This window comes from Cenococcum geophilum (assembly GCF_001692895.1).
Source record: "Cenococcum geophilum 1.58 unplaced genomic scaffold K441scaffold_9, whole genome shotgun sequence".
Taxonomy (NCBI): Eukaryota; Fungi; Ascomycota; class Dothideomycetes; order Gloniales; family Gloniaceae; genus Cenococcum; species Cenococcum geophilum.
Window position 1 is genome coordinate 586,397 of NW_027137567.1, and position 14,058 is coordinate 600,454.

Sequence of the window (14,058 nt, forward strand, 5' to 3'; positions counted from 1 at the left end):
CCTAACTAGCTAGTGTTTTAGGAGTGCGCCAGACGCGTAAGCGAGTGGGTACACCGAACGCGTAAACGCGTAAGCACGCGGTTGGTACAACAGGTGCTGTAATTATACACAAATGCTATATTACAAAAATACTAAGCTAAGGAGAAGGAAAAGGGGTTGCTAGGACCGATGTAAATAAATATATAGGCCAGCCGCTAAGGCGCTAGTAGTAAACGAGCTAATTGTACGGAGGTGCGTTTCAAAAGTCTTCGCCGCCCCTTATTAGGCGGTCTTATGGGCGGTAGCCGCCCTAAGGTTGGTAGGGCAACGGGCTAGAAGCCGCCCAATGGCGCCTAAGGTCCCCCAGAACCGGCTTAGAATGCGCCCAACTTTCGGCTATATGCGGGCTCTTTAGGCTTAACCTAGGCAGGGCCGGCAAAGACTTTTGAAACGCACCTCCGTACGGTTGGCAGAATATGGCAGTATTGCAGCAGAATTTGGCAGGTGACGCGCCCCAGCGTCGTTACATTACCCCCCTTTTTAAAAAAAAGCCTGCTTTTAGGCTTGTTAGGGATAGAGCTAAACTAGACTACAAGACGTAAGATAAGGGAGGAAAGGAGAACGCGAGCGCGTCTGGGCTAAGTATATAGGACGTTAGTTATATAGACACTAAGATAAAAAGGGTAACCGCTAAAAGTCTCGGCAGGGATCTAACTAATTAGACAACTTGCCGGTTAAAGTTATTAGACATCTCCTCTTCGGCGCCGAAAAAACAGGCCGGAATGCGGCACCGTGCACTCATGCCTCAACACCACCAAATCTCATGCTTCAACGCCACAAAACAATACAATATGCATTCAATACTGGGTCATCTGCCCATTAGCTCTTCTACAATCATGCAGCCGCTTGGTGTAGCAGCTGTACATATACTGGANCATCTTGGGGGTGTAGTAATTTGTTGTTGTTATTTACATGAGGCTTGCGCACGGTGCCGCATTCCGGCCTGTTTTTTCGGCGCCGAAGAGACATCTAAAGTGTTAACGGTATTGGCAGAATTTGGTAGAATTTAGTAGACTTAGGGCCTTGGGGCGTTTTTGTCTCTATACTCTTCTATTCCATGCAACCCCCGCCCACTCCGAATGTCACCAGAATTCGAACACTAGCACAGTTCTTCTATCCTGCTTACACCCCTTCACTATGGAGTTCCAAACCGTGGCTGCATCCTACTCGCCTCTTGAGCGCCTTCCTCTACTTGCGCTCGAGCTGATCTGCGAGTACCTCTCACACAGCGGCTCCAGGCGTCGCAGCCTCTTTGCATTCTCACAAGTAAGCAAGCGCTGTTGTGCAGCAGCAAATAGAGAGCGCTTTGAACGGATCCTACTCGATACAGGAGATCAGCAGCAGATCGAACAGGCCCTCGCACGGTGGAGCTATATTCTCACCGTCGACGATCGGACGAGATATGTCCGCCGAGTAAAGATTATCGGAAGCATGATGATCGGTGCCGATGAACCGGAGCTTGGGTGGTCTGAGTACCATATAGGCTTTCGGAGAGGAGAACTCGAGGAGCAGGCCGATGAGAACGGTGAGGACATTCTTCTTGAAGAGGATGCTTTCTCCAGGCCAAAACATTTCGGAAGTTTTTGCGGGTCTGAGCCTAAATGCACAGAACAAAACAAAGCGAGATGCAACGAAGCATGGGGTCCAGTCGCGGGGTTCATCCCAACATTTCCAGGGCTCAAGGAACTCATCTGGGCATCCACCGATCAGATCCCGCGCTGCATTTTGGACACCCTGCACGGCAGTCTACCCAAAACCCGTCTTCATATGCACACCTTCAGTCTGCGCAGCCTATATCAAAAACTTGATCAGCTCCACGATATTGATCCCGACGAATATGCACTGGCCTCATCTCCAAATTTATCCAGCATATGTGCACCATCCACAACGTTTGACACCGATGGGAATCTAGACTATAACGAAGAAGCGGTGCAGCACATGACCGCGGGGATAGCACCAAATTTGCGATCCGTGACTATGTATATTCAGTCTGCAGGCAACTCCCCATATCTGCTAGCAGCCATCAAATCGGGACGACCGCCCTGGCGAGGATTCTTTGCGGGTAAAGAAGGTGTTACGCAGAAGTCACAGAGCAGCCTCGAAAGGCTTGCCTTTTACGGTACTTATCATGAACGACTTTCGACGTGGGCAGCCTACACCGACTTTTCGAAGTTGCGCTTTCTTGACCTACAGACCATTGTCCATGCTAAATATCTACAAGAACTCACCGAGATGGCGGAGCAAAGCATCTTTGCAAACCTTCAGACCCTATCTATTCGCTTGGGGTATGACAACGAGGAAATAGAGGAAAACGAACCTCTAACACGCTGGTCTACAAGGTTTTTCTCCGCTCTGCCTCATCTTAATGGACTTCACGTGCAGAACCCCATGATCAGGGCGACCACAACTGCTGTTCTGACACGACACGGTGCATCATTGAAGAAACTGCACTTGGGTAACATTGCCTCGCTTGAAGAGGTCCAAGAAGTTCACAACACCTGTCCAAATCTTCAAAATCTGCACGTAGGGGTGCGGCGATCAGCAGGGGACGAACGAGAGGTTTCCACATATAAAGCCTTGGGCTCCCTTCCGTGGCTGCAAACCCTCTCGCTCGATCTCCATTATACGTTCGACTTGACCGAAGAAGAGGAATCAGACAAAGGGAAGGTAGCCCAACAGATGCGCTCCGAGCTCACCAACGCAGCCATAGACGCCGAACTGGCGCAAGCCATCTTCCGCGTCATCTTCGCAGCCAACCGCGCGACGCGACAAGGTATAGTGCCTTCCTTCCAACACTTGACGGTGGAGGGTGCGGGCCACCACTATTGGGAAGTTGCCTTCTCAACGCTTACCGACTGGCTGGCACATAGCTGGTCATGCGAGCGCGAACGGGCAGATTCAGAGAGCGAAGATGTTCTTGTCCGAGAGCTTGGGGTGGAAAAGCGCAGGAGAAAAGACCTCAAGGCGAGTCTTGGTCGGTACATGGGGGATAACTTCAAGTGGTGTCGCGACGGGGAGCTGGTCAGACCAGCGTGGGAAGCGGTTTGGCCGGAGTCGGAGGGGAAGAGTGACTGGATTCAGACTTGGCACAGCGTGCCTCTGTTCCATGAGCCCTAAAGAGTCCCTACCGCCGTTTTCACTCATCCTTCCACTCAGAATCAAACGTCGTCCCATTCCGACCTCTGTCTCCGGTACATCCGACTTAATCTTATCAAGAAACTTCTCCACCGACTCAGCACGAGGTGACTATGGACGACAATCGGCCCAGATGATGGGTGCGGGAATCTGTTGTTATTTTTTCCTCCTTTGCTTTTTATTTTTCCTCTTCTCTGGATTCAGGGTAGGGAGTGTTGTCGGGGTCTTGCTTTCATATAGGCGTGTCTTACTCGAGATGTCTTCTGTGAACCGTCTAAATACTCTCAGTACAGCTATCTCCTTTTGTCAAAATCGCGTTGGCAATAGTTTCTTTTAGCGATGCCTGTAGTTGATTGGACAGAAGCGTTGGACCATAGCTACTGTGTAAAGTATTGGCGTTGACATTGCGTTACCATAGTTGGTTGTAGGTAGACGCTATATCATCGAGTTTTGATAGGTGGCGACCGGAACTGATCGTGAAAAGAAAAAACGGTATCTACCTAGGTAGGTAGAAGACGACGCGTATCGCCAAGATACTTCACGTGCTGCCGCCTATTTTACCCATCTACCTAGGTAGGTACTTGGTTCATAAGGGCTTGCTCCGCCCTTCACTTCCATCTCTGGCTAAGATCGATTTTATGGCGAATCACGTGCGACGGGTCATCGAAGGATCTGATCGACGTAGTCATACAGTTAGTCAGGGCGGTGGAGGGAGAAACAGGGCGACCCCGAGTTCGTTCCGCCCCGGATTCAATCTGAACGCGGTGGCGAGACATAAGACGAGAAAGCCGCTTCACTCGATCATACAGAATTGTTGCCGCTACTTTCAACCGCAGATTTTCCCCCTCCTCGCAATCTCGGAGGATTTCGATGACAATTGGTTTATCTGGGACGGCGAGTCGTATTGCCAGGTCTGTCACTCGCCCGTAATTTGGAAAGCTAGGGTACATTTCGTGCTTGAACTTCGAGAGCTCACAGAGATTGCTGGACTTCAGCATCTATATCCGCTGAATGTACAAGATTGTGGAATCTGTTTCCTGTTTCCTGTATCCTGCAATCATGAACCCCAACACTGAACTTACTGGAGACAGGGCACAGGAAACGGATATTGCTCCGAAAGGGCGCATATAAATATCTCCGTGCTGGTCAGGCATTCGATCAATCAGATCACCCGCATCGGTTCTTACCCTTGCCTTACTAATCTGCTAGCGACCACGACAACGCATCATGAAGCTCTATCTCCTCATGTTCGGACTGGGCCTTTCCCAGATCATTCCTTTCGATCAGACTCTGCCGATACTTACTGGACCTGTGGTTCAAGTCAAAACCGGATGGGAGCTGAGATATCGGTAAGGGCTGCCCTACTGTAATTGTTCCCTATCTAATCAGGCCAGGCTTTCCAATTTCAAAAACGCAAGCTGTGTAGCCACGCTTAGCTTCTATGACCCGAAGTTTCTGCCAATTTCGGCGGTAGCAAAACCCAAGAACTGTGCTGGAGATTCGTCAGCAAAAATCTCTATCCCACTCAGTGTCCCTAACGGCACCGCGGCCGTGCAATGGTAAGATCGCCACGGCTTGAACTGCGCACAAATTGATATGTCATTAGGCAGTGCTCTGGAGCTCAGGGCATTTCCGTGGATCTGATGGTAATCTCTGGCGGAATGGGTGACTACGAGGCCTTCTTGAATGACAGCGAACAAGCCACTATCATTGTGGAATGTCGAAACGGAACTGGCTCTGCCGCCGCGACCTGCCGTTCCCTCAATCCACGCGACGTACCTGAATCCCGACGTGATGAAGGTATCCGTCCTGCCGACAATGGAATTGGGATCCGTCCAAACTACCAACGTGAAGTCCATTCTGCCGATAACGGGATTAGAATCCGTCCAAACTACCGACATGAGATCCATTCCGCCGATAATGGAATTGGGATCCGTCCAAACTACCAACGTGAAGTCCATTCTGCCGATAACGGGATTAGAATCCGTCCAAACTACCGACATGAGATCCATTCCGCCGATAATGGAATTGGGATCCGTCCAAACGAGCAACCTTCGAGGAACGTGGGCGGGGGTGTTACCTACCGACGTGAATTCAATCCTGCCGATAATGGATATGAAACTCGGCTATCTGGTAGGTCGCGTTGGTGATGAGTCCATAGTTCAGGTTGGGTTCATCTGCAGCCTTTCATTCCTGGAGAAAATGTTTGCGTGGAGCCGGGCCAAGCCGCGGCGTGCGTTCTGAGTTCGGGCAGGCGACGTGAACGGGACGACATTACTTGTCGCGACGTACTCGCGGGCGTTATGCTCCTGTCCTGTGGTCTAAGAGCAGCCCGTGGCGGACCATGCTCCCTTCTTCGGAATCGGCAATTGTTGGGTTCACGTTGCCGAGAAGTCGCCGTTGGAGCTCCGCCGAAAACGCTATAAGCCGGACTGATTTCTTCCTCATGGTTCTCCCCAGCTCCACCATCAGTGGCGTTTGGNTTCTCATGCCTGTCCGAATCCAAGAAACGATCGACGCTCTCGGAAATCGCAGCAGCTCCTCGCCTGTCCTACGACGGTGTGTACCATCACCGCCATTCTCCACATCGATGGATTCGTTTAGAGACATGGCTGGGCTTCCAGCATCATCGCCATCGCTGCTACTGTCAAGAGGACCAAGAGTAGGCTCATTGCTGACCCCAGGATGGGAATCCGGGGCGTTAGAGGCCGACAGAGGCGTTGACTTGGCTGTGGATACGAGATCGAGCATGAGGCTCTCTGGTCGTTGCTCAGCCGAACCTCGCCGCTTCGCCGGACGAGGGTCTTCCAGCTCGGATTGTGGTGTGATATCTAGTCCTCCCGCCGGGGAGATGATCATAACGGCGGATGGGGCGCGCGTCCGTTTGCGTATTGATAACGGTCCGTTGGTGGCGCCGGCCTCGCCAGACAACGGTTCGTCCTCTGCCGGTGATATCTCTGTGTAAGACGTCGGAACAAGCTCCTTAGCTAGTGCTACGGCACTGCTCACCATGATGAACACCTTCCATGTCCTCCGGGGGAAGGGCGTGCATGTCAGCCGCATCGTCATCGCCATGCTGTTTGGTATGATTTCCTTAGTTGCCAGCAACCGCGTCACTAAAGTCCTAGTAGATAGACCATAGAAAGCAAAAGGATAGAAATAAACTATAAATAGGACAGGGACAGGCGTTAGGATTACTTATGATTTTATTTCGATTTTTCTACTATTTTCCTACCGTTTTCTCACTACCTAATAGTTGCTAGCAACCTAGTATTTACTAGGAAGCTGTAAATCCCTAGTCTAGGGATTTATAAACTACTAGGACATAGCTACTAGTACATGTTAAGCTGCCTAGAAAGGATTCGTGTATATAGAACTATAGCGCCATAGCCTAGAGGCTGCATGCGCAGTATTGTACGTAGTATAATACAATGGATAAAAAAAAAAATTTAAAAAAAAAAGCAACTGTGTCGTAAGAGTCCTCTCGATGACCTGACGCTCTATTGCTAGGCTTGGCTTGCATTCTACTATGTTCTTTGCCGTGGCACCCTCTAAAAGGTAGGGGGATTCTATCGCTAGTTAGTAAGTCGCCACCACAATCCACTCGCATACCTACTTACACTGCGTCCATTAACTAATCTGTGTATAGCCGAGTTTGTCCTCGCAACGCTAGTAGCGTGGTCCGTTCTGTCAAGCGATTCCCGGCCAGACTGGTAATGCTCTCGTTTGTCAGGTGAGGGACCGACCTCAAGGTCATCGACCACGTCCACATCCGTATGTCAGCCCGGGTCCTATTGGAATCTAACTTTCAACAGGCGGATACTGCCTTGATCTAGCGAGTTGAAAGGGCCTGCAGCTCCAAATGGAGCAGGTACCTCCGGATCAAGAGAGCTTGTTGCATCGAAATCTGGCACCGGGAAAGCGTCGATATCGAGCCACCCTCCACAATCTGTCAAGGAGCCGACTTTAGAAAGGTTGTGCTCTACCATCTTGGTTTTCATCTTGGGCTTGGCCCTGGATTTCGGTTCAGGTTTAGGCGCTGAAGGATCGTATTGAATTATTTTTACACGAAGAAGCGAAGACGTTGATGCAAGAGTGCTGAACGAGGTGGCCATTTCGGCGGAGCAATTTGCTGACCTCTCTAGTCGTGAGGGGATCGAGGGTTGTGATTCCTTCTCCGGGCTGAGTCTTGCTTTATATGATTTTGCCAACACTACCCACTGTAAGTGGAAACCATGACGAGCCCGCATAAATGCCGCATCCAGAGCACAAACAGACGTCGTGGGCAGTGCAACGCGCTGTCTGCAAGGGGAGGGAGATGCAATTCGAAGCCCGTCGACATTAGCGTTTCCAACATAGCCGCATATCACACTCGTAGGCGGTGTAGGTGCTAAACTGTAATAGAACTCTGCCTTGCCCACCCAGCAATTGGTTGATAAATGGTCGTTCTAACCCGGTCGTGCGCATATTTTAGCTGTTCAAGGGTTAATATCACTTCGACCGAAGAATTAGCTGGCGATCGGCGGTTTCGATCACCGACCGCCCTCCTTGCCTAGGGCGACTCTATGCCAGGTAGTGCATGAATGACTAAAACTCGCCGGCGGCGCTCTGGGACGTAGGTGATTAGCCTGCGAGTGACACCAATCCCCTTACAGCATTCCCGACGCCATTTCCGCGCTGTTAGCCGCCGGTCCCCAGGTATCAAAACCCCGCCGGTTGCATTGCGATGTTACAGCAACGCCTGTATCTCATGGAAGACAGAGCATCTTGATGTAACGGTGATCCCGAATCGGACACTGAGGGGACCGAGTTCATGCGCTATGCGAGGTGAATAGCCACGTCACCGCTAGGGAACGGGGCCAGGAGCGGGCCATGGTAGCTGAGCGAGGGATTGGCCCACTGTATCGACCGAAGAAGCGGAGCACAGTCCAGGAGTATCAATTGCTAAGCCAATGGTGTGAGCGCCATGCATTCCTAGGGTAAGAGTGAGGCAGAGCAAGGTACATGCCACCGGCAAGTCCGGAGCAGGGGGGGACTGAGTTGCTGGTGTTGGCTGCACTAGGTAGGTACCTCGTCACTCAACCATACAACCACGGCTGCTACTGTCACAGGAGCAGCGAGCATCCCGCCAGAGGTTCTGCGGCTAGGAGCTTGCCAGAGTGGAAGGCGAAAGTGCGCGAGGGGATAGAAAGGGAGTAGGCTACGAAACGCGGATGTGTTCGCGAGTCGAAGATCAGCTTGAGTAGCAGCAGCAATCGTTGGCGGGTAGGGCAGTTAGACTGCGCATCCGGCGTAGAGGTGGAAATGACAGGAATGAGGCCGCGCAGGCCGTGCTGGATGAGAGTATCTGGCGCAGGCCAGGGGTTTACGGGCGGAGGGATGAGAGTAGAGAGAAAAGGTTGAGGAGAAGGGGAGAAAATGACGGCAGAGGGAGGGCATTTTATGGTGGTCGTTGAGGTCGATTGCCGGTTCGGGCGTAGCGCGCAAGGCTTAAGCGAGGCGGAACGGGGCGCGTCTGTCTGATTGTTAAAATTAGGCCACTGCTCGCCGACATCCCCTAAATGTTACCTCGGCAAGCTTAGACGCATAGAATTAATTAGCGGATATCGCTGACCTTTTTTGTCAAAAAGTTGATCCTATGGTCTAAGGGACTTTCGTAGGTTTTATTAAGCGATGCAACCTTGTTTGTATACAAAGCAGTCACCTTTTTTAATGAAATTGATCCACACCCCCACAATAGCTATTATCTTAAAAATACCATTAAATTGATCCGCAGAAGCAGCTCTATAATCGGTGGGTATATCTACTCTATGCGTCTTTATGATATATAGTAAAAAGCGCCGCCGAACGGACGATATGTTAATTAAATCGCCTACGGCCTACGGCTTACCCAAACAATAACCACCTAAGGACTTTAAGCTGCTCTGCATGTCTATAATACAAATATAAAATGTAATAGTTTTATTGATTTTATTGATTTTATTTAGCTGTTAAGTTTTTTAATTTATAAAGCGCAAGAAGCTGATCTTAAAAGTCCTATAGCCGTTATTCCTAGTCCGTTCTAAAACTCCTCTAAGTCTAATTATCTAACACCCAATGCGACTGCAGCTATTTTGACACCTTATTTAACTTTTCCCTCTCCACCTAATGGGTTTCGGCAGTAGTATATAATAAATTTACTTGGATATCTATAACTTGGTAATTAGCGCGTTATAGGGTTTTAGTAGGCGCTATATATCTCTTAGGCTATAATAGGTTCTCCAAAGTGGCTATTATAGATTTATATAAGTTTTATATATATTAGCTAGTGTTTAATAAAGTTATATACATTTCCGGAATTGCTAATAACGGTTTTTTAAATATAAAAATGATTATAAGACCTAAAAATACTTAAGTAACAAATATGATATATTCTAAAAGCCTAGGTTCTATTATATAATTAATTAACCCTAAGAAAAAAATATAAAATACTAGTGTTAAGTTATTTCAATATCCGCAACCTCTATAATGCAAATATTTTCGGATTTGCTTATAAGTATTACGGAACACGCTTAGATGTAATTCTGGCAAGATATAAAAGGAGAGACCCTCTATATTACTATTAAGCTAGAAATGGTACTTTCTATAAACGAGGTATGTTAGTTCTAAGTACTATATAATAGCGGCGCCGAAATTAATCTTATATAATATAATTTAACAAAAGAGTATAAGCTTATCCTGTTACTATAGTGGCGGAAACCTATTATAGGCTTCCTAGATAAACATTAAATTAAGCTATATAATGCCTATAAGCTTATAATATTAGTGGCCAATATATATAACTGTACTAAGATAGTTAATCTATAACCCTTTTAAGCGGCTAACTTTATAGACTATAACCTTATTTTTAGATACCCCTAGCGTATAAAAGTATATATTAAAATACGCTTTAAAATAGGAGCCTTTAAAGAGTAGAATAATAAAGAATTAGAAGAGTGTATATTACTAATAAGCTTAAAATATATCCTAAATAATATAGCTCTAGGCGAAATAGAATACGCTTTATACCTAAAGGAGTATTAAATCTAATCTTTATTTTATAATAAGATAGGCAAAAAGCCTAGTATAGGCAATAACCCTTTTATAATAGATATCCTATAGGGAACTACTAGATAGGTTATAGAGATACTATAAAAAGGCGGCAATCTTAAAGATTTTATAAAATACTTCTATTATTATAGGTTACTTTAGATTAAGTAATACGTAGAGAGTATACTACGGTACCTTAAACGCTGCGTTAAAGAATTCCCTACCCTCTGCTGGCTACTATATGCAACTATTTAACGTATAGTAGTAACTATATATAAATAACTACTATAGCGCGCAACGCTGCCTATAAGCGTCTTAAGGGAGCTTTAGGACCTACTTAATAATAATATAGAGGATAAATATAACCTTAATTTATTAAATATTCTATTAGGCCTAAAAAACTTATTAAAGGTATTTTTAGGTAGGCGAGCTAAAGTCCTTCTATAGAACTTAGAATATAATTATATAATTAATCTAAAGAAAGGTAAATAACTGTTAAGCCTTTTTATCTATAACCTCTCTTATAAAGGGCTTAAAATTCTATAGGAGTACCTTAATAGTTTACTAGAAAAGGGATAGATCTAGCTTAATAAGTTGCTAGCGGGTATACTAATCCTATTCGTCCTAAAACCAAATAAAACCAAATGGCTATATATAGACCATCGCGATCTTAATAAAATTATAGTTAAGAACCGTTACCTATTACCACTAGTTAGTAAAATACTAGATTAACTATTTAGGGCGAAGATCTTTATAAAACTAGATTATAAAATGCCTACTATAGGCTCTGTATTAAAGAAGGGGATAAGTAAAAGATCGCTTTTAAAACCTAATACGGCTACTTTAAGCATCTAATAATGCCTTTTGGGCTAGCTAATATGCCTATAATATTCTAATTATATATCTGCAGGGCTTTAAGGGGACTAGTTAACCGTATATATATTACCTATTTAAATAATATCCTAACCTACTTAAAAGATAAGAATTAGTATAAGTAATATATCCATAAAGTGCTAGAATATTTAAATAACTAGGGCCTCTATACTAAGGCATTAAAGTATATATTTAATATTAAGCAAGTAAAGTTTCTAGATTATATTATAATGCCTTTAGGCGTAGTTATGGACCTAGTGTAAGTATAGATAATTTAAGAGTAGCCAGAGTTAGAGAGCTATTAGAATACTTAAGTGTTCCTAGGCTTTGCTAATTTTTATAGTCGTTTTATTTATAACTGTTTAAATATTACTTAGTATCTATCTAACTATATTATAAAAGCTTTTTAAGACCTAGCCTAAGAAGCAAAAAAGCTTAAATATATAAAGAAAGAAAACTAAAAAGGGACTAACTAAATAGTATAAACTATAAATATGGCCTAAAAAGGTTTAGGAAGCCTTTTAGAAACTATATATAAGGTTTATAAAAGCTCTATTACTATAGTATTTTAACCTAAATTAGCTGTTAATAATTCTTAATAATATATTAAATTTTACCCTTATTAGTATTCTACTATAGCCTAATAGAGATCTAGACGCTACCTAACTTTACTAAAGACTAATAGCATTTTATAACAGAAAATTATAGTAGCCTAAAGTTAGGTATTATACCTACAATAAAGAACTACTAGCTATAGTTAACTACTTTAAGTAGTGGCAATATTACCTAAAGTATATAAGCTATACCACTTATATACTCTTATACTCTTATAATTTACGCTACTTTATAACTATAAAGGAGCTTATACCTTAATAAGCTAAATAGGCAGAGAAGTTTACGTAATTTAATTTTAAAATTAAATACAAACTAGGGGAAAATAACCCTATTAATAAACTATTATAATAGCTAGGTTATATTACGGAGTAAGTATAAGCGACGATAATATATAGTAAGGTAGATATTATTAAGCTATATATATAAACTGTATAAGGAGGTTAAGACATTATATAAGGAGGTTAAGACGTTATATAAGGAGAGAAAGTAGGAAAATGGGGAGAAAGAGTATATATTGTTAGCTTAGTTGCTTAGTTAATATATATATAGAGTAGAATAGGATTTAGGTAGTAGTCCTAGTAGAACTTAGTAGGATTTAGTAGAACTTAGTGGAATATAGCAGAATATAGCAGATTACCGTTAGATTGCCGCAAATTGCCGTCTTATAGTTAGCCTTTAATTACTAAGTTAGTAGAAATAAGTGGATGTATATAAGGTGTTACGGGGGTATCCCGTAATAGTACCCCCCTTTAAACTTAAGCTTCTACGAGATAGGGCTATAGTAGTTCTAGGTGGAGTTTATAAAAGTCTTTTGCGGCTTATATAAGTTCTATAGAGTTAATGGGTTCCCATAAAGGCTTAGTAAAGCCTCTTTATTTTATAAGGTATATATACTAGCGTTTCCGTTTATTATATTTAATATTATTAATTCTTTTAATAAAGTACTCGTTCTTACTATCTACTTTAACTAGTAGGGGAAGGTCTTATATCTGCCTAGGTAGGGCGTCTAATATGGGGGTAGTAGGGCGGAGGACTAATATATAAAATATGGGGCGGATTTTAACCGTATTGGGAAGCTTTAACTAGTAGGCGTAAGAGGAAACGACCTTCTTAACCTTATAAGAGCCAGCGTTTTTTTTTAATTAAGTTTCTTAGTAGAGTGTTTTATATTTAGGTTTCTTATATTTAGCTAGATAAAGTTACTAATTTAGTAGGCTAGTGCTAGGGTTTATTTCTTATTTACTACGGCTTTACAAACAAATTAGGCCTATATTATTTTATTAGTAAGGAACTATTATAGTTCCTCTATCTTCTTTATAAAGTTATTTACTTTTATAATTTATAAGGCGTAATAAGCGGGGTAAGGAATATTACTAAAAGGTTTAAAACCTATTTATAGATATTAGCTATAGTTAGCTAGAAATATGGAGACCTTTATAGTTTCTAAGACGGAATTATTTATAGTAAACTTAGCGAATATAAGCTAGTTAATTTAGTTATCTTATAAATATAACGTGTATATCCAAATATACTATTCTTGTCGGGAATATATTACGTGTGGTTATGTGTAGCCGCGGCACTAGCGTAGCGAGGAGCCTTAAGCTCCTCGCCCTCCCCCATTCCAATAAAGAAGCTTTATTAACCAACATCACTATAACCTACTTAAGTAGTCGTTATTGGTGAGTTACCCTATATAACTAACACTAATTAGTGGTTAAATATATAGTCAACTATAGAGCAGCTAGGTTTTCGAATAGAAGAGACAGTCTTATATAGGGGTGCTATATACGCTTATATGGAATGGATTCCGGTAATACTATACTACCTTAAACTTACGGAAAACTAGTAATAGAAGTGTCACTAAGTACTAGGAGATACTAAGTTGTATCTATTATATAGAATAACCATATTTACGAAGATTTAGTTAAGTACTTTAGGTTAGAAGTATTACTAAACCTACGGTCCTAAGTTAACGTCTAAAACGCGTCAAATAACGTCCAAAACGCGTTAAATAATATCTCGAATTGCCTACCTCTTAATAGCAAACTTACGAGATCCTATAAAACCGAAAATCCTACCTACCTTTAATGTATAACACCCCATTAATTCTATACCTACTATAGCGTTAACCTACCCAAAGAAGTATAAGAAAGATATTAACCTAAAGATATAGAATAAAGCTATAATTGACTTTATAAACGCTAAGTAATAGGACTTAAACGGATTCCTATTATACCGTATAGTATACTACAGAGACAGCAAATACAAGAATACTATGCTATAGTATTATATAAAGGAGGACTTTATTAAATAGATAAAGGAAATATA

General features: G+C 43.4%; 3 protein-coding genes across 3 annotated transcripts; 2 read left to right on the forward strand and 1 right to left on the reverse strand.

Moving 5' to 3' along the window:
• Window positions 1–830: 830 nt before the first annotated feature.
• Window positions 831–3,635, forward strand: K441DRAFT_655322 (uncharacterized protein). Its single transcript, XM_067647835.1, has one exon. The coding sequence runs from the start codon at window positions 1,177–1,179 to the stop codon at window positions 3,154–3,156; it is 1,980 nt and encodes a 659-aa protein (XP_067506974.1). The 5' UTR covers window positions 831–1,176; the 3' UTR covers window positions 3,157–3,635.
• Window positions 3,636–3,993: 358 nt separating this feature from the next.
• On the forward strand, window positions 3,994–4,937 carry K441DRAFT_630441 (uncharacterized protein; the record flags this gene model as incomplete). Its single annotated transcript, XM_067646273.1, has 3 exons — window positions 3,994–4,523; window positions 4,569–4,733; window positions 4,781–4,937. Coding segments are annotated over exons 1-3 (444 nt in total), but the record flags the coding sequence as incomplete, so codon positions are not given.
• Window positions 4,938–5,330: 393 nt separating this feature from the next.
• On the reverse strand, window positions 5,331–6,583 carry K441DRAFT_362832 (uncharacterized protein). The gene has a single exon (XM_067641394.1). The coding sequence runs from the start codon at window positions 6,247–6,249 to the stop codon at window positions 5,476–5,478; it is 774 nt and encodes a 257-aa protein (XP_067506976.1). The 5' UTR covers window positions 6,250–6,583; the 3' UTR covers window positions 5,331–5,475.
• Between the last annotated feature and the right edge of the window lie 7,475 nt (window positions 6,584–14,058).

Excerpts from the sequence above, each read along its gene's own strand:
- K441DRAFT_655322 (XM_067647835.1), top strand. The coding sequence starts at position 1,177 with ATGGAGTTCCAAACCGTGGCTGCATCCTACTCGCCTCTTGAGCGCCTT.